This window comes from Castor canadensis, chromosome 7, assembly GCF_047511655.1.
Source record: "Castor canadensis chromosome 7, mCasCan1.hap1v2, whole genome shotgun sequence".
NCBI classification, from domain to species: domain Eukaryota; kingdom Metazoa; phylum Chordata; class Mammalia; order Rodentia; family Castoridae; genus Castor; species Castor canadensis.
In genome coordinates, this window is record NC_133392.1 from 154,759,399 (window position 1) to 154,783,953 (window position 24,555).

At 53.6% G+C, this 24,555-nt stretch overlaps 2 protein-coding genes across 3 annotated transcripts in view; both read right to left on the reverse strand.

Moving 5' to 3' along the window:
* Positions 1-6,005, reverse strand: part of C7H1orf167 (chromosome 7 C1orf167 homolog) — a 17,701-nt gene extending 11,696 nt beyond the window's left edge. Inside the window, 7 exon segments of the mRNA XM_074079671.1 lie at positions 440-614; positions 935-1,173; positions 1,998-2,076; positions 2,794-3,080; positions 3,483-3,526; positions 3,639-4,813; positions 5,603-6,005. Coding sequence (XP_073935772.1) covers positions 440-614; positions 935-1,173; positions 1,998-2,076; positions 2,794-3,080; positions 3,483-3,526; positions 3,639-4,813; positions 5,603-5,795 — 2,192 coding nt within the window. The 5' untranslated portion in view covers positions 5,796-6,005.
* Positions 6,006-10,333: 4,328 nt separating this feature from the next.
* Positions 10,334-24,535, reverse strand: Agtrap (angiotensin II receptor associated protein). Of its 2 annotated transcripts, none has more exons than XM_074081342.1 (5): positions 24,443-24,535; positions 17,266-17,300; positions 15,531-15,636; positions 14,625-14,820; positions 10,334-13,484 (listed from the first exon to the last, which is right to left on the reverse strand). In XM_074081342.1, exons 3-5 carry the CDS (start codon positions 15,531-15,533, stop codon positions 13,369-13,371), a joined length of 315 nt encoding a protein of 104 aa, XP_073937443.1. In that variant the 5' UTR covers positions 15,534-15,636; positions 17,266-17,300; positions 24,443-24,535; the 3' UTR covers positions 10,334-13,368. The 2 variants fall into 2 exon arrangements, with proteins under 2 accessions (XP_073937443.1, XP_020037247.1); XM_020181658.2 differs by having other exon boundaries at positions 24,395-24,533.
* Positions 24,536-24,555: the final 20 nt, after the last annotated feature.

The following is a 24,555-nucleotide window of genomic DNA, read 5'->3' on the forward strand; positions in this document are numbered from 1 at the left end:
GTTTAGTGGAAGAGCACTTGGCTCTGGCTTCCACCCTCACTACCACCACCAACGACGAAAACAAAAAGACTGACCAACCTCTTAACCAATTTCAGCACATAGACTTTTTTCTTTTTTATGAGACAGGGTCTCACTGTATAGTCCAGGCTCCCCTGGAACTCACAATCCTCCCGCTTCTGTCTCCCAAGAGCTGGGATTACAAGTATATGCCACCACACCCAACTCGTGGACCTTATTTAGATCCAAGTTCAAACAAACTAACACAATGGGTGGCATTTGTGCACACACTGTCTGTTCCCCTACCAGTCATGGGTTCCACTGGGATGTGGGAGCAGGTGGGCTGCATGACTCAGCCAGCTCAGTCACTGGCTGCTGTTTGGGTTTCTGATTGGCATCTCATCTTAGGAGCTGACTCCTGCTTTCCTCCACGTACTCTTACCTGCACAGCCAGGCTCTCTGGGGCCCGGAGGCTGCTGGGCCATCTGTAGCACATGGGCACCAGGCCTGGGGGGAGCTCCCTGTCCTCTGAGTCTTCTGTGTGGCCCAGGGGGCTTCCACCAGGACCTGCCTCTTCTGCCTGGCTTGGTCCTTCTGATGGCACCACAGGAGGAAGGCTGTGGAGAGAGGGAGGGAGGGAGGAGAAAGATCGAGAGGCCTCCCCAGCTCTGAAGTCACAAGTGAGTGATGGTCAACTCCACACTCAGGCCTCTGGCGAGGAGCAGCATATCCACATCAGTGGCACACAAATGAAGTGTGGGCCCCTTTCATGCTAGGTGTCCTCATACTGTTCCCTTAATTTCCCTGGGCCCCAGTTTCATGAGGGTGACACTGCCAGTCTCAAATGAGAAGGTCTCTGAGACATTGCCAAACAAATACTAAGTAAACACTCAGCCTCTGCCTGGGTGGCTCTGTCCCCAGGAGCCCACCATCTCACCTGCCAGGCGCTGCAGTGCCTGAACGATCTGGACTCTCTCATCTCCACTGTCTTGTCGCTGCCCAGGCTGCAGTGGCACCGGCCCGGCTCCCCCTGCTTGCCTCAGGTTCCCTAAACTAAGAGGGAAGCTGCCCAGAGAGAAACCAATGTCCCCACATGTCCTTTCCAGTGAGGCAGGAGCCCTCAGCCTCTGGGAGCAGCAGGTGCTGAACCAGCCCCACCCCATTCCAGAGAGTTCACTTCATTCCTGATTCTCTAAGCTATTGCAGGGGTGGGGGGGGGTCCACGTCTGCTTCACTCTCTTCAACACATTTCACTTTTCTGTGGTATGGGGGCCTTGCACACGTGGCAGCCACATCCCCTGCCTCTTACTAAGATTTATTTTTTACAACAAATATGTATTAAAATAAACATATGTATTCTCAAGCCTAAGCCCAAGGCCCAGAGTTCAAACCCCAGTACTTCTAAAAAATAAAATTAAATGTGTTCAGTTTTAAAATAAGAGCAAGAACAATAGCCGTATTAGAAATTTGGTGAAAAGAAGGAAATAACCAACTTTAATCCAAGAGATAAGCACTATTGCCATTTTAGCCTTTTTTTGTTTATTTTTTTGGTGGGACTGGGGTTTGAACTCAGGGCTTTGCCATTGCAAGGTGGGCACTCTACCACTTGAGCCACACCTTCAGTCCATTTTGCTCTGGCTATTTGGGAGATGGGGTCTCGTGAACTATTTGGGCTGGCCTCAAACCCCCTTGAAACTCAATCCTCCTGAGCTCAGCCTCCCAAGGAGTTAGAATTACAGGAGTGGCTCCTGTAGAATTTAGGAGCGCCTAGCTTCTTCTTTTACAATTATAAATGATGCTGTGATTGGTGGTTTTTTTGCTCAAATCTTAGTTAGCATCTGCCTGTCTCATAGTCATTCTTTTGTGAGGGAAGGGAGTGACTGCAGCAAGGCAGGAAGCTAGCGGGCGGGGCCACACAGGGGAAGGACACCAGCTGCCCAGCCCACCTGCATCTCTGTGCGTGGTGGCCTTTCTTCCCAAGGAGGGGCCTCGGCCCTGACCTCCCCCAGAAGCAGGGCGTCCCGACGCAGCCGGGGTGTGGGGTGGCCTCTGTTTCTGCTGCAGAGTCAGGCGTCTCCACTGAGTGAAGACAGGAGCACAGGGGTGTCAGCTGCACCTCCAATGCACCTCCCAAGGGAGCATCAGGGAAGGGTTCTTGGGGATCCAAATTGGGTCCTTGAACTTGCTAGGCAAGTGTTCTGCCATTTGAGTCACATCCCCAGCCCTTTTGCTGTTTGGTTCATTTTTCAGATAGGGTCTTGCTAACTTTTTACCCATTCTGGCCTCCAACTTTGATCCTCCTATCTCCACCTCTCAAGTAGCTGAGATTATAGGTGTGCACCACTACGCCTGGCCCTAGCCTTAGGTCTTAATCATTACCCTTCTCTGCTTGGAAATGAAAGAGAGAAAGCAAGAATGAATGGAGAGATGGATCCCAAAAGGTAGGACTTTCCTTGACAGATAAAACCTAGGGTGGGGCCTTCCCAGAGCACCCCTTTCCAAGGAGGGATGAGCAGAGATGCAACCTCCCAGCCCTGGCAGGCAAACCAGTAATAAAATAGCACCCACTTGCTATGTGCCAGGCACAGATCTCAGTCTATTGTAGCTATTAATTTAATATCACAATAACTATCATTATCCCATCTTAAAGACAAAGAGACTGAAGTACAGAGAAGTTAAGTAATTTGTCCAAGGTCACACAGCTAGAATGTGATAGAGGCAGAATTTGAACCTGGACAGAGCTGATTCTAGTGTCTGGACCTATACACTCTACTGTGATCAGTTATGAGGGGCCACCTGTGGCCAGTGGGTCCTGTTTTGGTAGATTAAGCCTCCCCCCGCTCCCAGGCACTGACTCGACATGGAGACCCCTGACCTCTCGGAAGCTCCGGGTCAGCAGGGCCTTCCTGTGTCGCCCCCATGCCACCTCCAGCTGGGCCTCCTGGATCCACAGGGCCCACCGCAGTGCTTGGAGGCCTTTCCGCAAGGGCTGCCTGCGGCTCAGAGTCACAGCCGCAGCCACTGCCCGCTGTCTCTGTGCCAAGTGCCTCCAGGCTCTGAAACATCTGGACAGCAGCTGTCGGCTGGGGACAGACCAGGGCTGATGAGGGGGCTGAACCAGCTCAGCCATTCCCAGGGAGCAGCTGGCAGGGGACAGCATCATAAAAGTGGTGTCCATGTTGCAGCAGGAAGTCTTAGCTCACACTGCAGAACATCTCTCTCACAGAAACCCTAAACAAAAGGCTCCAGAGGCAGGAGATCCCCTGTCCCCGACCACCACAGTCCTGGTGGCCTCAATAGTCTCCAAGTCCCAGTGACCCAAACCCAGGAGCTCAGTCCTCGCATTCTTATAGAGACCCGTTCTTATGGCTCCCCGTTAAATCTCACATGGGAGAACTTCTCTCCAGCAGGCCTGGTCCCCAGGAGCTGTCCCTGGAGTGTGTGACCGCCCCCCCCACCAACCCCCACACCCAGTGTGGCCTCACCAAGCTGCCTGGGGTTCCAGAGCTCCAACACTTTGGGCTTTGTTCTGGAAAAGCAAGAGGACATGACACTGCTCTCAGACCAAGGAGCCCACAGGACACTACTGCCAAGTCTGCCTACTGGAGCCCCGAGCCCAGCCCTGCTCCTTGGGCCTCTACCTGCCAGGCACTCCTCCAGGCTGGGGCTGCGACTGTGGCTGGTGGGCTGAAAGTCTTCTTCTCCTCAGTGTTGGCCTGCTCCCCTGGGACCCTTTCTCCTTCCTGTCCAGGTAGGACTCTCTGGGCTGTGCCAGAGGAGGCCGAAGAACCAAGTCTGGGCTCTCCTTGAATGAACCTAGGGGTCCCTCTGTGCCTTCTGCCAAAAGTAGGACTTAGGGGACACTTCTCTCCTGGCCCTAAGGGCTGGGTGGGAAGGACCCCCTGCTCAGAGTCTAGGAAACTGCCACTCACCATCCCCCAGGTGGTCTTGGGCGACACTGGCTGGCTCTGTGCCTGGGAGTCTGCAAGTCCAGACTGGCCCTCTGGCATCTCTAGGAGACAGGCAGTTTCTTTGGGGCTTCGGGTGCATCTTTTCTTTTCATCCCAGGGAGCAAGAACAGGCTGGCAGGGATGGGGATAGGAAGGGGGTGCCTGGCTACTGCCAGGGTCCTGCTGTACAAGACCTGGGGGATCCTGGAATGCCCGGTACCCAAGATGGGCTACTTTGCGCTCCAGGTGGCTCACAGAGGCCAGCAGTTGACGGATAGCAGTGGGAGATGGGTCCAGACCTTGGTTCTGGGCAGGGACAGTCAGGTCCTCCAAGGTGAGGGGCTCCCCCACAGGCCTAGAGGCCCTGCTCCCCAGACCACGCCAGGGTTTGGGGCCTGGCTGTGCACACCCATCAAAAGGCACAAAGCACACAGTGAAGCTGCAGTCAGGGCTGGGGACATCTGTGGCTGGGGACACCTGCCTCAGGCAGTGGGACAGGCGAGTCCGCTGTCTAAAGCTATCCTGGAGGTGGGGACCGGTGGTCCCACTGAGGTCCAGGTTACTCTGCTGCACAGTGGGCTTTCGGGCCTTTCCCCAGGGCCTCCCAGCCCATGGGTGCACATTGCTCTGCTGCAGGAAGCTTGAATTGATCCACTGACCAGGATCAGTTGTGTCCTTTAGGGCTAGGCCCAGGTGGGGACTCAAGTTGACCAGGTTGGTCTGGACTTGGCGGGGCTCTTGGCACAGCACTGTCCCTGAGGAGGGGATGGCAGTGGGCCCTCTGCACACAGCCTGGCACACAGGCACCTGCCAGCCATGTCCACAGCCCTGGCTGACTTCCAGGCTCCTCCGGAGTGTCCACTGTTCTACAGAGAGGAGAGACAGTCATGCTGTGGGTGGGGGTGGGGGAAACCTGACAATCAGCTCTCAGGTGGGATGGCCAGGCCCCAAGTGGGAAGGAGCCAGGGCTTTAGTTCTGTCTCCCTGGGTAGATGGATACATGGCCCCTGGAGGTCTTGGAGCAGAGCGGTGACATGGTTTGACAAGAGGCCTGACTGGATGGAGCACTGATGGGGAGGAAACAGTGGGGCAGAAGACACGGAGGGGGAGAGATGAGGGTGACAGGGATCAGGGTGGGGTTGGGGTAGATTCAGGATAGCTGTGAAACCTGAGGCAATGGGCTGAGGAGGAGAGGGGGTTAAAGGAAGAGGAGTTGAGCAGAGGTGACCAGGGCTGCAGACTAGGGTTAAAGTGGCTTGTGTGAGAAGCTCAGGGAAACTTGGAGCCCTTCGCCAGTCCCCAGGTCCCTGCCACCCCGCCACCACATGCAGAGCACTCTGGGAAATGGTGAGGTGCCTGAAAGGCTCTCAGCATAGGGCCTGGCAGGTACAGTGGACCACAAAAATGGCCACCTTTGTGGATAGGACAGAAGCTCAGAGAGGCTAAGCAACTTGCCCCATGACCACACAGCTGAGAACAGGAAGAAGCTGGGATGGGAATCAGAGTTTGAATTTGTTCTTGGGCTGTTCCACCTAGGGGTTCCCACCCATTACTCCAACACAGCCTGGCCAGTGGAGCCCAGCTTGGCCAGGGGCAGCACCCAATTACACTTCTGGTCCAGGCTCTTCCTGCCTTCGCTCACCCAGGATGTGTGCCTGAGATCCTCCCTCTGAGACCCCTCCATGGAACCAAGATGGGACTCCGCAGCCATCCTGGGAAGTGACTCTGGAGGGGATCCCCTCCGGCAACTATCTGCCCATGTCCACTAAGCCTCTTGCCTGGCTTCAGGGAACCCGCAGGCCTTGGGGGCACATTTTCCCTGTGGCTGCTGACAGGTCTGTGCTCCATGGGCTGAGGGACAGCTGCATTCTTGGTTCACACCACAATCTGCTGTCTGGCCTCTTCAATCAGATGGGGTGGGCTGGGGGGTGTGACTCTGTAGCAGTGCAGGAGGCCCTGGGTTCTACTCCAGCACAGGTGGGGGGAAGTAGAGGGAGGTAAGGTGAGCTCTGTAGGGAGAGGACAGTGTGCCCTGGTCACATCTCTCTGGTCCCCACCCTCACCCTTGAGTGGCACCCTGGCTGCCCTGGGTGTGGCCCTCTGCTCATCATAACTTTTTTTCCTTCCTTTTATGAGACTGTCTCACTACATAGCCCAGGTTGGCCTTGAACTCTCAATCCTCCTGTCTCACCTTTCCATCCATTGCCATTGCCTGGTATCCTTTGACCCACTCTTTCTAACGCTGACCACAGACCCTGGCTGTCCCCTGGGGACACAGCTGCCAGGGAACCTCTCTCAGGGGGCCTGGAGGAGGGCTACTTCCAGACTATCCCCTCTCTCCTTTCTGAAACACTCAGCTCTGCATCCTGGTCACTTTCCCAGCACCCACCTGTCTCAGTTCTTGGTGATGTCACCATCTACATGGAGTCCTCTCAGACTCCTTCACTCTCTTCTCTCACCATCTTGTCCTCAGTAACCTGCTCCCATGGTCCCCTGCCTATCTCTCCAGTCAAGCCCCGCCAGTGCCTCAATTTCCACCAGTCCTACCCTTTGCCCCCACCTACTTTCATTTTCTTTTCTCCTTTGGCAGCTTATCTATCAAGCACATATCACTGACCAGGTGTGGTGGCTCATACCTGTAATCCCAGCTCCTTGGGAGGTGGAGACTTGGAGGATTGTGGCTCAAGGCCAGCCCAGGCCAAAAGTTAGGGAGACACCCATATCAATCAATGAGATGGGCAAGGTATTTCAAATCTGTAATCCTAGCTACTTGGGAGACTGTAGGTAAAAGGATTATGGTCTGCCTGGGGCAAAAACTTGAGACTCTGCTAGACAAACAACTAAAGCAAAAAAGGGCTGGGGCATGGCTCAAGTGGTACAATGTGTGCTAGCAAGTGTGAGACCCTGAGTCCTGAGTTCAAATTCCAGTACTACCAAAAAAAATAAAAAAAGAGCATGTATCACCCCTTTCCACCTTCTCAGCTGCACTCGCATTGCCTGAAGGTTCACCTTGCCTGTACCTGCAGACAAAAGTGGTCAGAACCACTCCCACTTTTCTGCCTGGCTCCAGAATCCCCACCTCCAACCTCTCATGGGCCCCAAAGGCTGCTCCAGTCCCTTCCCTCGGGGACATGCATCCTCTGTCCTCAGACCTCTGCTACCCCTCCTCTACCCCCTCAGCAGATGTGCCCATGGCCTCCCCTGAGGACAGCTGACCACGGTCCAGTGCCCAGCCTTCCCCCTCCTACTGTAGGGCCTTCCTATCTCACCTACCCAAGGGCAGCACCCAGGCCTGGAGGTGCCCTGCTGTGTGTGAGGAAAAGCACCCAGGGCACCCAGGGCCCCATGGCAGACTGAGCCCAGCACCAGGCCTTCTCGTCACCCCCAGATCCCAAATTCCTCCCCCACCTGGCCCCTGTTGGTCTCATTTCAAGCTGGCTTCCCACCCTCAATCTGCGCTCCTGAGCTGACCTCCACTGCTCAGGCCTCAACTCTCACTGTCTCCAGGCCTTGGGGGCCTTGGACAAGGTGGTCTCGGGCTTCCCTGCTCTGACCCTGTCTCCCTGCTTCTGCCTCGTCCCCACCTGGCAGTCCCTCCCCAACAGTGGCCACTGTGTAGCCAGATCCCAGATCACGGCCAGCCCCAATGTGAACATCCCAAAGACTCCCTGCCATCTGATGCCCCTAGGAAAGTTTTCAGGCTCTGTGGCAGGATGGGCAAACCATGAGCTGGGCTGGTGGCTTGTTACCTAATGTTTTACTGAACAAAGCCAGGCCCATTTGTTTATGGACTGATAGCTTTCAGCAGCTTTGGCAGAGCTGAATAAATAGTTGCCCGCATACCTTAAGACCCACACAACCTAAAACACTTACTCTCTGACCTTTAAGAACAGTGTGTTGGCCAGGTGTGGTGGTGCACACCTGTAATCTCAGCACTTTCCCAGGCCAGCCTGAATTACATAGACCCTGTTTCAAAAAAATAAGACAAAAAGAACAGCTTGCTAGCCCCTACTCCCTTACCAACCTCACCCCTTCTGTCCACCTTACTCACTCACTTACTCCACTCCAAACATACTAGCCTCTTAGCTGCTTCTTCCCACCCTAGGGCCTTTGCACTTGCTGTTCCCTCTCTCCCTCCTCTTCCCATCAAAGGAACTTATGACCCCTCTCCCTCATGCCTTAAGACCTGCCTCAAACATCACAGCACTCCCTTCCTTTGCCACTCTGTCCAACTGCAGCACTCTACCTGTTTCTTCCCCTCTTTTCCCTGCATTATTTTCCTCCACGTAAGGAAGAAATGATTGTTTTTCTCCCAGTGTACTGAGTCATCATGAGGACAGGTCATTTTATCTTTCCCCTGCTGTGTTTGCAGCACATGGAACAAACAGCCTGTCATATGGACAGGTGCTTACAGTCTAAACACACTATGCTTTAGCTCAGCCCTTACCAGGGATCCTGCTTTTTAATCCACACCGCAGCCCTAAAATTTAGGTTTCCAGTTTTAGAAATACGGATATTGGGGCTTAAATGAACCTCCTGCCCAGCTCAAGGATTAGGGCTGACTTCTAACCACGGATGCCCTCCCCCTACTTCTTGCCAAACCTGATTGGAGACAGCTCAATCCACAAGACCTTTTCCTACCTTCCCAGGCCTGGGCTCATTTGTCCATCTCCTTTGCCCCCTCTGCAAACCATCCATGCCCTCTTAAGGACACTCAAAGCCTCCCTCCTCTTCCCACCAAGGGAGCCTGAGGCCAGTTTCCTGCTCTTCTGGACCTGCCCTCACGTGCATCAGTTTTCCTTGGGTCCTCCTTCATCCAGTCCGGCCTGAACCAGGAGTGACCTCGACCGCGGACCGCTAACGACCCGCGCAGATGTAGGGTAAGAGCAGAGCGCGTCAGGCCCCCGTGCCGGCCCCGCCCCCGCGCCAGCCTGCAGGGCGGTCCCCGGTGTCTGCGCACTGCCCCGAGGTTCTGACACCGCTCCTGCGCTTGCGGTTGCAAGGCACGTATCCCAGAACAAACTTGTGCAAGTGCACGTAGTCTTCCAGCCTCAGGTCCCTGCAAAGCTGGCTGGAATCCACCCTCCACTCCTCCGCGTGAGCTTGCCCCGTCACACTTCTCACAAGGCTCCAAAGCTCCCTGCATTTTCCACGTAGCAAGCCTTTGCCGTGGACTCTGTCCAGATCGTATGCTTTCTCCTTTCTCAACGCCGCGGAGAGGACAGAGCACTGGACAAAGTATCCAGATCCCGTAGCTGGGTGACCTTGGGAACGTCTTTAACCTCTCTGATCCTAAGGCTCCTCGTTTGTAAAAGGGCGATGCCATACCCATGTCCTTGGTTTGACGTGAGGGGTCACTGATTTTTGCAAATCAGTGCCAACAGAGCCTTTTAAACTCTAAGATAATTTGTTTTTTCTTTTGTGGTGCTGGGTCTCCATCCAGGACCTTGTATGTTTCAGACAAGCACCTACCATTGAGCTACAGCCCCAGTCCATCTTATTTTTGGTGGCATTGGGGTTTGAACTCAGGGCCTTGTGCTTGTTAGGCAGGTGACCTATCACTTGAGTCACACCCTCAGCCTCTTTGCTGCATTCAGAGTAATTTCTTCAAATCTATCTTGCAGGCTACAACCATCTCCTCAGGTGTCTTTCCTATTGAGTTTAATCACTGTGTTTGTCATTGGTAGAAGTTCTTTTTTTTTTTTTTATTTTTATTGTTTTACTACTCATATGTGCATACAATGCTTGGGTCATTTCTCCCCGCTGCCCCCATGGTAGAAGTTCTGTTGCCTTCGTTTTAAATTCCAGCTGGCATCCCAATCCCTGAATCACCACTATCAGCTCTGAGATGGAGTCTCCCAGTGCCTCTGTCCAAGGCTCCTCTTTCAGGGCCTAAGTGCCCAGCACAGACCCAGGTGATCAGATTTCACTTTGGAGGAGGAGGAAGCCCTAGGTTTCCCAGAGGAGAAGAAAGAGCACGCACTGTCAGACCAGCTCTTTCACATTCTGGGTCACAGGCATTCTTTTGGTCAAAGAGTTTGAAATAAAATAGATTTTTAAAAGCCACTGGGCTAGGGGAGATCTAGGCTTCCTTCAAACTGAAATCTGAGATTTTGAGCTCCAGTCTCAGAGAAGACAACACTCATTTGTCTCTGAGGATGGCCTCTGCACTCACAGGTATGCACACAGCACCAAGCACCTGGAGAACAGGGTCTCAGAGCTCTGCCAGGGAGGAAAACCTCGGTTTCACTTCCTGAAAATATTCCAGTCTTTTGAAAACTTGCAGAAAGCACAACAAATAATTACAGAGTTGATAATGAATATATATTTGGAGGAACAGGTAGGCTGGTCCCCCCTCCCCTTCTCTACACCATAACAACACAGGCAACAGAGATGGACATTTATTAAACACTTACATCACACCATTTCCATCCTTACCAGTCCCCCAGTCAGACAGGATTATCATCCCTATTCTTCAGATCAGGAAACTGAGGCCCAGTGAGATTCAGACTGTCACAGGGTACATTTAGGATTCAAACCAAGGCTCGCTTGCTCAAGTGGGTTTGGAGACAGGCTGTGAGAGCTGGGAGTTTGGGGCTGTTCTGATGGAGGACGCAGAGACCTCTGAGGCCTGAGGCCCAGTGAGATTCAGACTGTCACAGGGTACATTTAGGATTCAAACCAAGGCTCGCTTGCTCAAGTGGGTTTGGAGACAGGCTGTGAGAGCTGGGAGTTTGGGGCTGTTCTGATGGAGGACGCAAAGACCTCTGAGGCAGTATCTCCAGCTTCATTCCCTGGAAGACTGAGCTTGGTGCAAACAGGAAACAGATTTCCAACTGGACAAGTCATTTCAGCTCTCCAGTCCAAGGTGTGAGACGCAACCAGAGACCGGGGGAGTTTTATGATGTCTAGAATGGTAACCAGTGTAAACTAAAACCTAAGGGGTGTCTTACTTCCAAGTCCCCACAGACACAGGGACTTGTAGCACACAAGGAATATGGTGTTGAGGACGGCTGGTTGAAAAGCCCCATAGTGCAAGTAAAGCCCGTCCAAATCTGAGCTCCTGGAGCGCCCTGAGCCCTCATGTGACTGTCCCCCAATCACAGCTGCTCCTGTCTTCACCTGCTCAGACCTCAACCCGGCCATAAATGACTCCTTGCTTCCTCCTCCTTCCAGCTCATCAGCAAATCTTGCTGCTTTGCCTCCAAAATGTATCCAGAAATTTATGCTTGATACCCCTTACCCCAAAGCAGTCTGGCACTATGGAGTTAGTGCCTTTTCCCCTCATTGCCACCTCAGCATCAAGCACTCCACCCAGCTCCCTGCAGGCTTGGCCTTTTGTTGAATGTTAGATGCTCTTTTTGCAGTGGGGCTGCTTTGTGGAGAGGGCAGCCCTTTCCTGATGTCCCTCCCAGGCTCCTGGAGCCACAGGTCTGAAAGTTTTAAGTCGCCCTCCCCATCCCTGGAGCAGCACTTGGCCAGTGACTGAGAAATCCTGGCTCCCTAACTCTCACCTGAGTCTGCTCTTGAGGAATTGTTCCAGAGACGGGAGCCCTCCTCTGCCTCCATCCCAGAGTAGTCAGACCTGGGGGTCTGGGACTATGAGGTGCTGTCTCTCAACATATTATCCTCTTTGCCTAGCTCAGGTTCAATGACCTGCTCCCAGGCCAAGCCCCTCCTTCACCTTCTCATTCCCTTTGCAAGGCTGCCCTACTCGCGACAGAAGCACAGGCTCGCACACCACAGGCCTTCCTCAAGCCAAGAACCCAAAATACTAGAGAAACCGACCTGAGTTTTTCCTCATTCCCCTCAGGCAACATGCCTCTGCCCCCAAGGCTGCTGCAATTATGAACTTGACATGTGTCCTTCTAACTTATGTTTTAGTACTTTACTGTACACACACAGACACACATTTGTCCCAGGACAAAATACAGCACTGCTGAGGTTCACATGCCATTCTGCAACCTGTTTGTATACATTGGGGATGGCAGCATTGACTCTAACAGGTTGGTTTATTCGCTGTAACTGCCCACTGGTGTTTTGCAAAATGAATGGACCAGGGCTCACTTCCACCTCCTGCCAGCAAAGCTGTTTCCAGTCTTTTACAACTGCAGCCATTCAGCCTCGATAGGCCCCAGGGCAGTGTGTTCTCCATCCCCCGCCCCCCGCCCCTCCCAGGCCTCTGTTCCTTCTTACAGGCTCTTGCTTAGACTTCAGGTGTTGGTCCCCTAAGAGCAGGCCTCCAGGCCTCCATGGGGGGCCCCAGACCCTTGCCAGGCACCTAGCAGCTACTAGGCCTCTTTTGACTGACAAATGGCTACACAATGGTGGGGGCTGTGCCCCTGGCAAAGTCCAGGCACCTGGGACCCAGGGGACAGAAAAGCACTGTGAATGGCCAGTCCAGCACAGTGGGGGACCCTGGCCCTGGGATCTCAGGAGCTTCTGGGAAGGGTCAGTTCTGTGGCAGAGGCTTACCCCAGGCTGAAGAAGCAACCTCACTGGAGTTAATTCTGCTGCCACTTGCACTTCTGTTCAGTGTCACCTTGCCACTGAACTTTACAACTACCTCTGAGCAGGCACTGATCCTTTTTAGAAGACAATGAAGGCACACAGCTGCTGAGTGACAGCAGGATTTAAACCAATGCCCAGGTCATCTGACTTGGAGGAATGAGGTCCCTGTGCCACAATAACCAGTGCCCTCCTCTGCAGTGGCTTTGGCTTGGCTGGAGTAGGCTCTGGTCAGGCCCAGCAGGAGCCCCTGCCTCCTCCAGCCACCTCAGAGCAGGTGGCTCAGTCTAGGCTCCACCTGGGGTTCTAAGAAGAAACCAGAAATGGCAAGGCGGACCCCGGCTGGGAGACTAAATATGGCTCAGACAAGCTCAGCCACAGAATCGCCTAACTTTAATGCCAAGGCTCTGAGAGGGGCAGCCGTGGGCCATGGTGGGTCTCAGAGGCTGCAGACACCTCTTGCCTTGAAGTCCAGGGTTCCCAGACACCAAGTGACCGGGCAGTGAGAGGCATGGGGACCTCACTCCCATGCCAGACAGGGTTCAAAGCTCAGTGGGACCAGAAGCACTCAAGAATCCCATGGAAGGACTCCCTGACCTGGGGATGCTGTGGAAAGGGCTGCTCATCGCTGACCCTTACAGGCCAAACCCAGCCATGCCAGCAGGACTTGGTTGGGGCCTGCATGGTGAGCTTATAGGGTGGGAGGTGAAGAAAGACCACAGTTTCAGCCTGGGGCAGTGGAGTGCCATAAAAGGAGGGGAGGACCAGGGTGTTCCCAAGGCTGGGAAGCCATGGGGGCTCCTGGTCTCCATGGCTACTTGATTCAGGCAGCCCAGTAAGGGAAGAGAAGACAGTCCACCTTAGGTCCAAGAGCAGCAGGACAGGACATCTGAAGGCAATGCAGCTGGGGGCTTCAGTATCCTCGGGAGGTGGCTTGGTTCCTGCCCTCAGGGCCTGCAAAGGGGTCTGCTGGTGCCTCTGGTGAGTCAATCGTCTGGTAGGCACTGTGCTCCTGAGGCCCAGGGAAATCTGGAGGGCAGGGGATGTGGGGGAATTAAAAAATGAGGGTGAGAATTGGGGACATTTTGCTGCACCCAGCCCAAGGCCCATGTTGGCATCCTGATGCCAACAACAGCAGGCATGCCAGTGGCCCCAGACACCAAGCCTGTAGCTCACATCCATCAACCCTTCCAGGTCCCTACAGAGTGGTGTTTATTGTCCCCACGTTGCAGATGAGAAAGGAGAGGGTCAGAGGGGGACTGACTTGCCTGAGGTTACCTGGTTAGGAGCTGATGACTCTGGGATCAAACCTTAGTGGCAGGACCCAGAGCCAGAACTCTAGCCACTGTGCCACAGGCCACCCCAGTGTGCTCAGGATCCTGAGGATGACACCTAGCCCTGGACCCATGAGCTTTTCTTCCTCTCCTCTTGGGCATAAGGACCCTGCATCACTGTATCCAGAAGCTCTGGAGCCTGGCATGGTTGCTGCACCCAGGAGTCGGGGCCAGGATGCCAGGCAGGGCAAAGGGCTCTGAGGGCCCCCATGCCCACCTGTCATGGCCTCTGTTTCCTCACTTGTCCAATGGTCAGATAATCTATCCCTTGTTCTCCTCACCCTGGGTCAAGTCGAAGTGGTGCTGAGGTCAGCTAGGGTGGGTGGCTGCAGGCCACTCCTGTCCTTGCCCAGCGCAGAGTCACAGGCCACCCTGAGCCTGTCTTCTCTGCAGTGAAAGGAAGAAGCCCACACCTTGTCTTCCCCCCACTGCTTGGAGAACATGAAAGGACAGTGTCAGGAGATGGCCAATGCAAGAGAGCAGGCTGCAGAAGTCCCAAAAGGACAGGTGTTGGCTGCGTGGGAACCCACAGAGCCTACAGGTGGAAAGTGCTCGCTGCTGGGGGGGGGGTCTACCTTCACAGAGGCTCCAGGCCCAAGCAACGTGATTGCTCACTGTCTCTGGCTAAAAGAGAGTCTGGCTGCATGCTGTCACCCAACTGTACACACGGCCTGGCAACAGAGTAAGGCCATACCAGACTGTGACAGCCGGGGGAGCACGGCTCCTGCAGCAGTGACCAGAAATCTTGTACACCCAGCCTGGTGCAGAGTGCCCAGGCCCAGGGGCTGGGGAAGGGAGAGCAGGGCGGGGCTGAGTGGCAGAGGCCGCGGCTCACCGGTGTGGAAGGGGAGCACACCCCCACGCTCACGGTGCATGTGGTAGACCAGGCAGCAGGAGAAGGGCTTGAGCAGCAGGCTGAGGATGGCCATCCCGGCACTGAAGCGGCCTGTGTCTGAGAGGCTGGACCTTGGGTAGAAGATACTGATGTGGACGATGTCCAGGAAGATGGTGGCCAGCAAGCCTCCCAAGAACTGTAAGACACACCACCATGAGCTTATGGGCACTGACACCCGGTCCCAGGCTCTCCCCTCCTGGGGCCTGAGCCCCAGCCTGCTGCTCTACCAGAGCCCCTGCCCCCAGCTCCCCACAACCATGTCTTGGGGCATGATGGGGCCAAGACATGGCTCCAGAGCCTCCAAGAGGAACAGTTCCTTGGACTCCATCCAATCTGACTCCACCACCAAGAAAACCCCTTCTCAGTCATCCCCGGAGGCAGCAGCCTGGGTGTGGTAAGCTGGGCACTCATTGCCTCAGGCTGGGAAGTCCCCCATCCAGGGCTCTGTTGACTTTGACTTCATAAAGTGTGGCACTCTCCCTTGGCCAGGTCTCTCAGCCACATCCTTCTTCCCCAAAAGAGCGCTCCCGACATAGGTCAGACCAGCCGAGAAATGGGCAAATCCTGGGGCACTGTGAGGATGCCATTCCACGCCTGTCTTGCTGAAGACAACAGCAGGCTTGGGGTTCCCAAAGCCAGGCAACAGAGTAGCGTGCCCAGCTAGTGAAGACACACGTGGGCACATGGGGCTGGGGGCTGGGAGGCTTTGGAAAACAAAAAAATGGGGAAAAACAAGGACAAGAGAGAAGACTGGATAGGGGAGGGGAAAACAGATCGGGCCATGGCTGGCCCTGAAGCCAGTCCCCTGCTGTGCCACCACACCACTGTGGCCTGCTCTCCACTCACCATGCCTATGGCATCAAGGGAGTCCCGCTGTGCCACGGCCCACACGCCCAGGGCCAGGATGGTGAAGTTGGCCCAAGCGTAGGGGCCTGAGAACACGATGCAGCCCCTGCAGGAAGAAGCACCTCCACTGGTCAGGCAGCCACCACCCAACAGCTGCCCACCCCTTCAGCAGGTCACCTCCCTCCTGCTCCAGGCCTCCCGAGAACAGGCCTCACTCAGGCTGGAGGCCACCGGACTGTCAGTCACGTTGGCTCTGCCTCCCTCCCCATCCTGAATCCGGCTGACCATTCTCTCCTGCCTTGATGGTGGTCACACTGGTCTCCCTACTGTCACACCTGCCCCCTGCAGGCGATTCCCGGAATAACAACCAGTATGTGAATCACTTGGTATCACTCCTCTGTCCCAAACCCTTAGCCAGTTTTATGTTCCATTTGGGATAAAACACAGACCCTTCACCACAGCCTATGCCCCAGGGGAACCCCTGACAGCCCCACCCTTACCCCCCAGCCACTGTCTTAAGAACTTGGCCCCTGTTATCTCAAATGTTATCTGCAAGAGCTGGTCCCTTTTGGACATGACACAATGCCCACTCTACTTTATTTTATTTACATTGTTTACTTACTGGTTTGCTTGTCAATCCAATGGAAATCATAGTTAACACCAGGCACTTACCACTACTTGGCACTCTTCTAGATGCTTTTTTTTTGAACTCAGGACCTTCACCTTGAGCCACTCCACCAGCCTTATTTTTGTGATGTGTTTTTTCGAGATAGGGACTCATGAACTATTAGCTTAGCCCAGGCTGGCTTTGAATGGTGATCCTCCTGATCTCTGCCTCCTGATTATCTAGGATTACAGGCATGAGCCACTAGTGCTTGGCTCTAAGTGCTTTCACAGTTCTAGAAGGGACAAATTTTTTCCCTTATTTTACACATACTGAGGCACAGAGATGTTAAGTAACTTGCCCAACATCACACAGCTGGGACCGGTGGCTCACCCTATATTCATAACTACTCAGGAGGCAGAGATCAGGAGAATCGTGGTTCAAAGCCAGACTGGGCAAATAGTTTGCAAGACCCTATCTCAAGAAAAACCCATCATTTAAAAAAAAAAAAAGGTTGGTGGAATGGCTCAAGGTAGGCCCTGAGTTCAAACTCCAGTACCACAAAAAAAAAAGAAGAAGAAAAAAAAAAAGGCCACACTCTTGGTCACCCTGCTCTACAGCATGGAGATCACAGAGGACAGGGATCTTGGCTACCTTATTTCCCACTGTCTCCACTGCTCAGGAAAGCAGTGGGGCGCTTCGTGAATTTAAATGACATTCATGAAGTGTAACACGTGGAGTGAAATGAGGCGCAACTGGATCTTCCAGTCCAGAGTGCCCAGCGCAGAATCTCAGGGAGTGTGGCCGAGAGACCTCCTTTCCCACCCTCGCACTGTCCAATCACTCACATGAAGTGCGCACTGCACTTCAAAGTTTGCAACACAATGGAAGGTAATGATGAAGGGCAAGCTGAAGGCCTGGGGATGTCTGACAGGCACACGCACCCCACTGCACAGATGGGAACCAGCCCTACCCCCAAAGTGACTAGCTGAAACAAGACATGACCTGGCTGACTCAGACCCGGGGACACTGACCCTGGGACCCAGGAAAACCCCTGGAAGCAGACCCGTGGACAAAGACCATGGAATCCAGGAGACTTGGATGCAGCCAGACTCCCCCCCAGTCACTCACCAGGTTGTCAGCAGCCAGTGAACCAGGAGAATCACCTGTGGCACAAGGAGGAGGGGGGGAAAAGGTCTGTGAGCAAATGTGACCACCAGAGGGGGTGGCAAAGCCTTCAGCCAGAACACACAGGAGGCTCCTGCCTAGCACCTACAAGGACCTCACAAGCAGGGCTTAGCCACAGCAGGGGCCCAGGGGCAGGAGTAGCACAGCTAGGCCAGGGTGACCTGGAAGTGTGGGGCACCTGCTCTGGAGACACTAGAGGTCTTGATGGGAAATGGGACAATTTCTGGGGACACTGGAGCTGGAGTACTGTGGGCAAAGGGAAGGCAGTCACAGTAGCCAGAGAGGAGGAGCAAGGGGAAAGGCAGGAGATGGGGGGGGGGGAACGCGGCTGGGGCCTCAGTGAGGAACCTGTATTTCAAGCCCAGTGAAATGAGGGGAGCACCTAGAGGCTTTTCTGTAGGAACACATCATGGTATGACTTATTTTAAAGCAGACAAAGTCCCTCTGGCCGGTCTGGATTACTGCAATATCCCACTCTTTTATTATCTTCTGTGGCCTTCAAATCTCAGCCCTTTTCACTGTCCTGGCCTCTTCTGGGAACCCAGGCCCTGCCTGGACAGCAAAGACAGAGAGGAGGGGCTGATGCCACAGGAGGGTGCGGTCATCTGGAGGGGACTCTGGCTGGGAGCTAAAGGATGAGGCATGGGCAGGAAGCCAGGACCAGGGCCCTGAGTGGCTGTGGCTAGGGTGGGGGTGAAGTGGCTGTGAGCATTCAGGAGGCCAGGAACCCCAAGCTGGGAGCCTCCCCAGTGGAGATGGAGGTATGAGGCCTGGAGGGAGGCCAAGAGCCCAGGACAGGTGAAGTCCTGGGTGAAGTGCTGGGCCAGAAAGCAAAGTTAGGCTCAGCCAGGCTTTGCAGGAAAAGGCCCAGGTTCCTGGCCTGGCTAGCAGGGTGGAAGGAGCTGCCATGCTACAATAAAGGGCTGGTGGTGTGGCTCAAAATGATAAAGCACTTGCCTGGTATGCTTGAGGCCCTGGGTTCTATTCCCAGCACCACAAAAATAAAAAAACCTCTGGTGGAGGAAAAGCATTTCTAAAAGAGTTACTCCTTAAAGCACACCTTCTATGTGCCAGGTCTGTGCCCTGTCATCATATGAAGTTACTGTGCCTCCCAAAGCCTATGGAACATAACCAATCTTATTCCCATTTTATAGATGAGAAACGTAGGCTCAGAGGAAAATTCAGTCAATCAAGGTTACACAGACAGTGAGGGGCAACACTAGTGTTAGATTTCAAGTCTGACTCCAAAACCAGAGCTGCTCACTCTTCCTTGGAGGTCAGGCCTTCAGCTGGGAAGGGCGGTTGGGTGTGGGAGAAATGTGTGCCTCCCCCCGGGGCAGGGCCCAGTGCCAGGGTGAACCAAAAGGGGCCTGGACTCATGACCTGAGAGAAATTCCTCTCCCAGCTACAGAAGCCAAGGAAAACAGTTCTGGAAGGACTCATGCACCCTAATTTGCAGAGATCCCAGGACTCCCCCAGCTAGGGCTGTCTAACAGAAGGATAAATTAGAAGAATCACCCTCTACCATCTTCACTTATTGCTGAGCACTTCACCATGCTAAGTGCTTTCTGCACATGAACATGTTACCCACAATCCAAGTGGTACTGTGATTCCCATTGACAGCTGACAAAAGGCTCAGAGTCAAGCAATGGGCAGAGGTAGGGCCAGGATGCAAATTCAGGGACAGAGAGGAAAGAACATTTTAGCAAAGGGGCAGCACCTGGAAAGGCTCTGTGGCAGAAGAAACACAGAACATTCTGGAAACTAAAGCGACCCACGTAGCTGAAGTGGAAGCCCAGAAGAGAGTGAGGAGGGTCAGGAAGCTGGGGGGCAGACATGGGGGGAGGATGCAGAGCTTTATCTTAAGAACTAACCACAGCTGGGCTGTTGGAGTGGCTCAAGTGGCAGAGTACCTGCCTAGTAAGCATGAGGCCCTGAATTCAAACCCCAGTACAGCTTCCCCCGCCAAAAAAAAAAAGAATCATAGGGGTGTGTGAATATGATCAAAGTATTTCACACACTTGTGTGAAAACAGAATAATGAAACCCATTTAAAAGCGTTTTATAGGCATGGTGGCTCATGCCTATAATCCTAGCTACTCAGGAAGCAGAGATCAGGAAGAATGCCATTGGAGGCCACCCCAGGCAAAAGAGTTTGAGACTCCATCTCAGTCAATAAAAGGTGTGAATATGGTTTGTGCTTGTCATCCAGGCTATGTGGGAAGCATAAACAGGGGGATCACGGTCCAGACCAGCAGGTAAGCCTGAGCATAAACATGAGATCCTATTCAGCAAATAGCTATAGCAAAAAGAGCTGGGGGCATGGCTCAAGTGGTACAGCGCCTGTCTGGCCAGCACAAAGCCTTAGTTCAAACTGCAGTACCACCAAAAAAAAAAGCGGGGGCGGGGGGGGGGGAAGGGGGTGAATTTGATCAAAGCAGATTATATGTATGAATGGAAATAAAATGAAACCCCACTGTACAGTTCATATATGCTAACATATGCTCAAAGAGAGAGAGAGAGAGAATATGTGTGTGCACGTGCCAACCACAATCTGCTCTGGTTTATAGGAAACCCTGGCCCAGAGGAAAGGGCACTGTGGAAGGCCACCTGGCCAGCCTTGGTGATCCTGATGCCTGGCGTCTGGACTACAAAACACCAAGGAGGTAGCAGGGAGGCAGCTTGCACCACCACTTCCCCCGAAAATCAACACCCACCCCTTCCTGCTCTTGACTCCCCTAGAAACAGCCTTCAGTTCTAAGTGCTCTGGCTCCTACACCTAGACTGTGCACACAATAGGTCTGCAATAGATGGGAGTCTTGGTTTGGTTTTATTTATTTTTGGTGCTGCGGGTAGAAGCCAGGGTCTCATGCATGCTAGGCATGTGCTCTGCCACTGAGCTGCACCCCCACTGGCAAGTCCTACCTTCTAGGGGGAGAATAGCGAGTGAGACCAGGGTGAGGCTGAGGCTCAAGAGGCAGCTGACTGCTGTGCCCCCTGCAGGTCTCTCTGAACAACCACAGGCAACTCCACCTGCAGCTGGAAGGGCCTGGAAGGTGCAGTGGGCACCAGAGGCTGAGCTCTGCCATCTCAGTGAGGGAAGGAAATGGAACCTGGAGATACTGCAGCTTCTCAGATAACACACAACGCCTTTCACACTGCTGTTTCATGAATATTTAAGAAACGTGAGCACCAGTGGATCTCTGAGAAAAGAAACCCAGAGATTTTCCTGCCTCAGTTGCCCTATCTTTGTAGTGGGAGGGATCCTATCCCCAGAGACCCTAAACATGTAGGAGAACTCAAAGCGGAAACCAAGACCAAGAGCACAGTCCTTCCCCCTTCTTGACAGACCATGGCATGAGAGGCCAATGACTCCCCACGGACACAAAAGAGCTGACCCTGGGGTGTGGGGAGGTTTCTGAGGCTACTGAGAATAGCGGAGCTGAAGCCTGGGAGGGGCCTGAGGAGCCCAGCAGCAGGAGAAAGGCAGGACCCAGGGCCCTGACTCTCACTACCATGCTCAGCTAAGGGCAGCTCCCTCTCAGTGTGGTAGAGATGGTGCGTGTCATACGGGACCCATCTGTCCTGAAGGAGCCTTGACCGCCAGGAAAACAGGCACCGGATAGTCCCCATGCCTGTCCACTTGGTAATCACAAGTTCCTGGGTGGGCCCAGGGTCCTGCAACAATGCCAGCAGCTCTCGCTGCTGCCTAAACCCTGGCTACTCCATGTCTACCCTGCACTAAACATATGCTCCATGGTCTGTGGAGCTGTATGGGGCAGAATGGAGGCTTGGAGGGCTCAGCAAACTGGCCCAGATGTTGTTTTTTTTTTTTGTTTTGGTGGTACTGGGCTTTAGGTTCAGGGCCTCATGCTTTCTATGCAAGCACTCTACTGCTTGAACCGCTCCACCAACCCAACTGGACCCAAAACTTATCAATAGAGTCAACATGCAAATCCCAGAACCCATCTCTCTGGCCTGAGTTTTTACCCCTAATGCAATGCTACCTTCTGGACCACTGGATCCTCTTCTTACACCCTAGAAAGTAGGGTCTATTTTGTTTTAAACATTTTTGTTAGCATATATTAATTGTACAGAGGAGTTTCATTGTTATACTCCCATATATGTTTACAATGTACCTTAGATTCATCCCCTCCATCACTCTCCCTCACCCCTAATTAAAATAATTTCAACAAGTTTCATTGTTCTATGGTAGGGCCTATCTTTATCCTCTTATTACTGTGAGGAAACTGATACACAGAGAGGTCAAGAAACCTACTCAAGGCCGCTAGGAAGCTAGGAAGTAGCAAAGTCTGGCCTTGAATGCAGGGCTGTCTGGTCCTGAGGGGGCCACTATGATATGCTGTCAGGTTCTAGAAGGACACACGGAAACAAGGAAGTTTAGCCTTGAGAAGGGAAGGCCAAGGAAATGCCAAGGAGCCATGAGGACCAAGACTTAGATCCTTGTTTGCCACCAGAGGGAGGAGATAGACCTCAGACGGGCATATGGGTTAGCACCCTGAATACATTCCTATCTATCCTGTGCAAACACTGGGTGACCAGTTACATGAGACAGTGAGAGACCCTTTCCAGGGAACTGAGGCTAAGGGTCACCAACCGGGGCTGCCCCAAGGGGAGGCAGGGGCATGCAGAAGTTAACTGGTTGGTCCTAGAGTAGAACACACCAATCAGCTGGGTGCTGGTGGCTCATGCCTCTAATCCTAGCTACTCAATAAGCAGAGATCAGGAGGATCACTGTTTGAAGCCAGCCCAGATAAATAGTTTGAGAAACCTTATCTCGAAAAAACTATTACAAAAATCAGGCTGGTGGAGTGGCTCAAGGTATAAGCCCTGAGTTCAAACCCCAGTATTGCAAAACAAACAAACAAAATGTACACCATGGATGGTGGATCCTGTCTCCATGACTTAGAACCTATGTGCCCTTGGTTGGACAAGTCGCCTTACCTTTGAGACCTGCTGTTTGCTCCCCCCAAAAGCAGGAATAGCAAAGCAGGGATAATCATACCAGTTTTACAGCATTGTTCTGTGGAAGTAGGGAATAGGGAGGTAGAGAGGTGCAAGAAGCACTCAAACTGCACCTGAGGCCTCAGGACACAGCAGGCCTTGTTCCCACTATGAGGAAGCTGGCTTCCCTGATGCTGCGTGACCTCCTAGACCTCCTAGCTGTAGGAAGGTCTTCCTCCCTACAGCTTCTCTTCACAGGACCTTGTGAACTCAAGTCTAGTCCTTCTGAGCTTCCAGTTCAGGGTCTGCTCCAAGAGAAGCACGAATGGGGCTCAGTCAGGAACTGGCCCTTGTGCAAAGGGGCTGGGGCAACTGTTTCCTCTCACTGCCCACTCCTACTCCACGGGCACAGCAGGCACTCAGCCAATGCCCAAGGGATGGAGAAAGGAGAGTGGGGAGGGAATGCAAGCCTCAGGTGGAGTCCCCAGCTCCTGAGTAACACCCCATTATGAATTTCAGATCATGAATAATTGACTATGTTCCCAACACTGCCTGAGACCCACAATAAAAACCTGCTGACGTGAATCCAAATTAAGTTGCATGTCCTGTATATTATCTGGCAACCCTGGCCCCACAGGGCTCTGGTTGGTAGTGGCTAAGACACTTTGGGACATGGAGTCTTGTCACCGAGGTCAGGGGAAGGACCAGTCTTTTCATTTTTGGACACCAAAAGTCAGCACAGCTCACACCTATGGCTGCCTTTGGCCTGTCAGGCCCACAGTTAATATAATCTGTCAAGGCCAAAGTCAGCCCTAACTACTAATCTGGTACCAGGAAACACCACAACACTGGAGCCAGGGGGGTTCAAATTCTCACTCTACGCTTATTCCTTGGGTACCTTGACAATTTATTTGCCTGATCTGAGCTGAAGTTTTTTCCTCTGTAGAAAGATGACAATGTCAGCTTTCTCAGAAGGAGGCTTTGATTAATTAACAAACTGGCAACCTCCCCCCCAAAAGTGTGCACTCTCTCTCCTCCCAGGGCCTGAACTCTGCCCCTCACCTGGTCCTCTCTATTTTAGGGAAATCACCGGCTGCAGAAAAGGCACTTATCTTCACACCATGCTGCCTGGAACAAGAAGTACTGACATCAGCAGACCTCTGCTGCCCACTGCTCCAGGCAAGCCCACCCCCTTGCTGCAGTCTTGTCTCCCCTGCAGCTGATGGGAAGCTTTAGGGAAGAGGGTGAAGCAAGTACTGTGGGATTCAGGGAAATACGCCAGTGCAAGTCACCGCCCAGACCATATGTAATAATCCATATATGGACTCCATTGCCGCGGTAGCTAACTATGGCTTAGGTTCTTATAGTCTCAGACACCTATGGGTGCTAAATGCTTTGTCATTCAGGAGTAACAGGATCATTTCAAAGGAAACTTCACCAAGACCCAAAATGGCTGGTTTCATCCAAGGTTCACTACTAGGTTCTGGCCCCTTCGGTTGCAAAAGGGGTGGGTGGAGAAAAAAGAACAGCACCCTGACCGAGCTGGGCACAGGGCTCAGGAAATGAAGACACCGCAGCGTTGTCCCAGGGGCACAAAGCTGGGGTTTTTCGCTGTTAAGTAACGTCTGCAGTTCGTGCTTTTAAATTATGAAACGAGGACACTGCATTTGGAAACTGTGGAAAAACAATCGTTTGTTTGACTTTGCTAACCGGAGCAAGCACTCTAAGGAAGCCACCGAGAGCTTTTCGGGACCTCGGGAAAGGCACGGCCCGGGTCTTTGGGGGAAGAGAGGGGTCACCTCGCCCCTCAGCCCGCCACTGGCCGGCCCCTCCTGGGGGATTCAGGGCGCAGGCCGGGACCCGCGCTCCCAGCTGGGAGTGATAAGCTCCGGGAAGGAGCGGCCCTTTCCCCTCTCCGTCTTCCCAGCAGCCCCGCCTGGGCCCCTCCCCCTGCCATGGCCTGTGCGCACCTCCTTCTCACCTGGGGTCTGTACCTTCCCTTCTTCCTACTCCCCTAGTCCCTAACTTTCGAACTCCCACCCTCCCCCCAAAAAGCAAGCGCTCAGCACCATCCAGCAGAGGGGACCAGCCCGCCCCGCCCTGGCCACCTTCAAGTTCACGACCGGCAACTCCATCCCGACCCCAGCGGAGGGCACCTGCGCGACAGCCGCGGGGGCTCCTGGGCTCCGAACTCGGGGAACAAACTTGCCCGGCCCGGCCTCCGCCCGTTGCTCCTGAGCCAATCCGAGCTCGGCTCCGGGTCACGTGA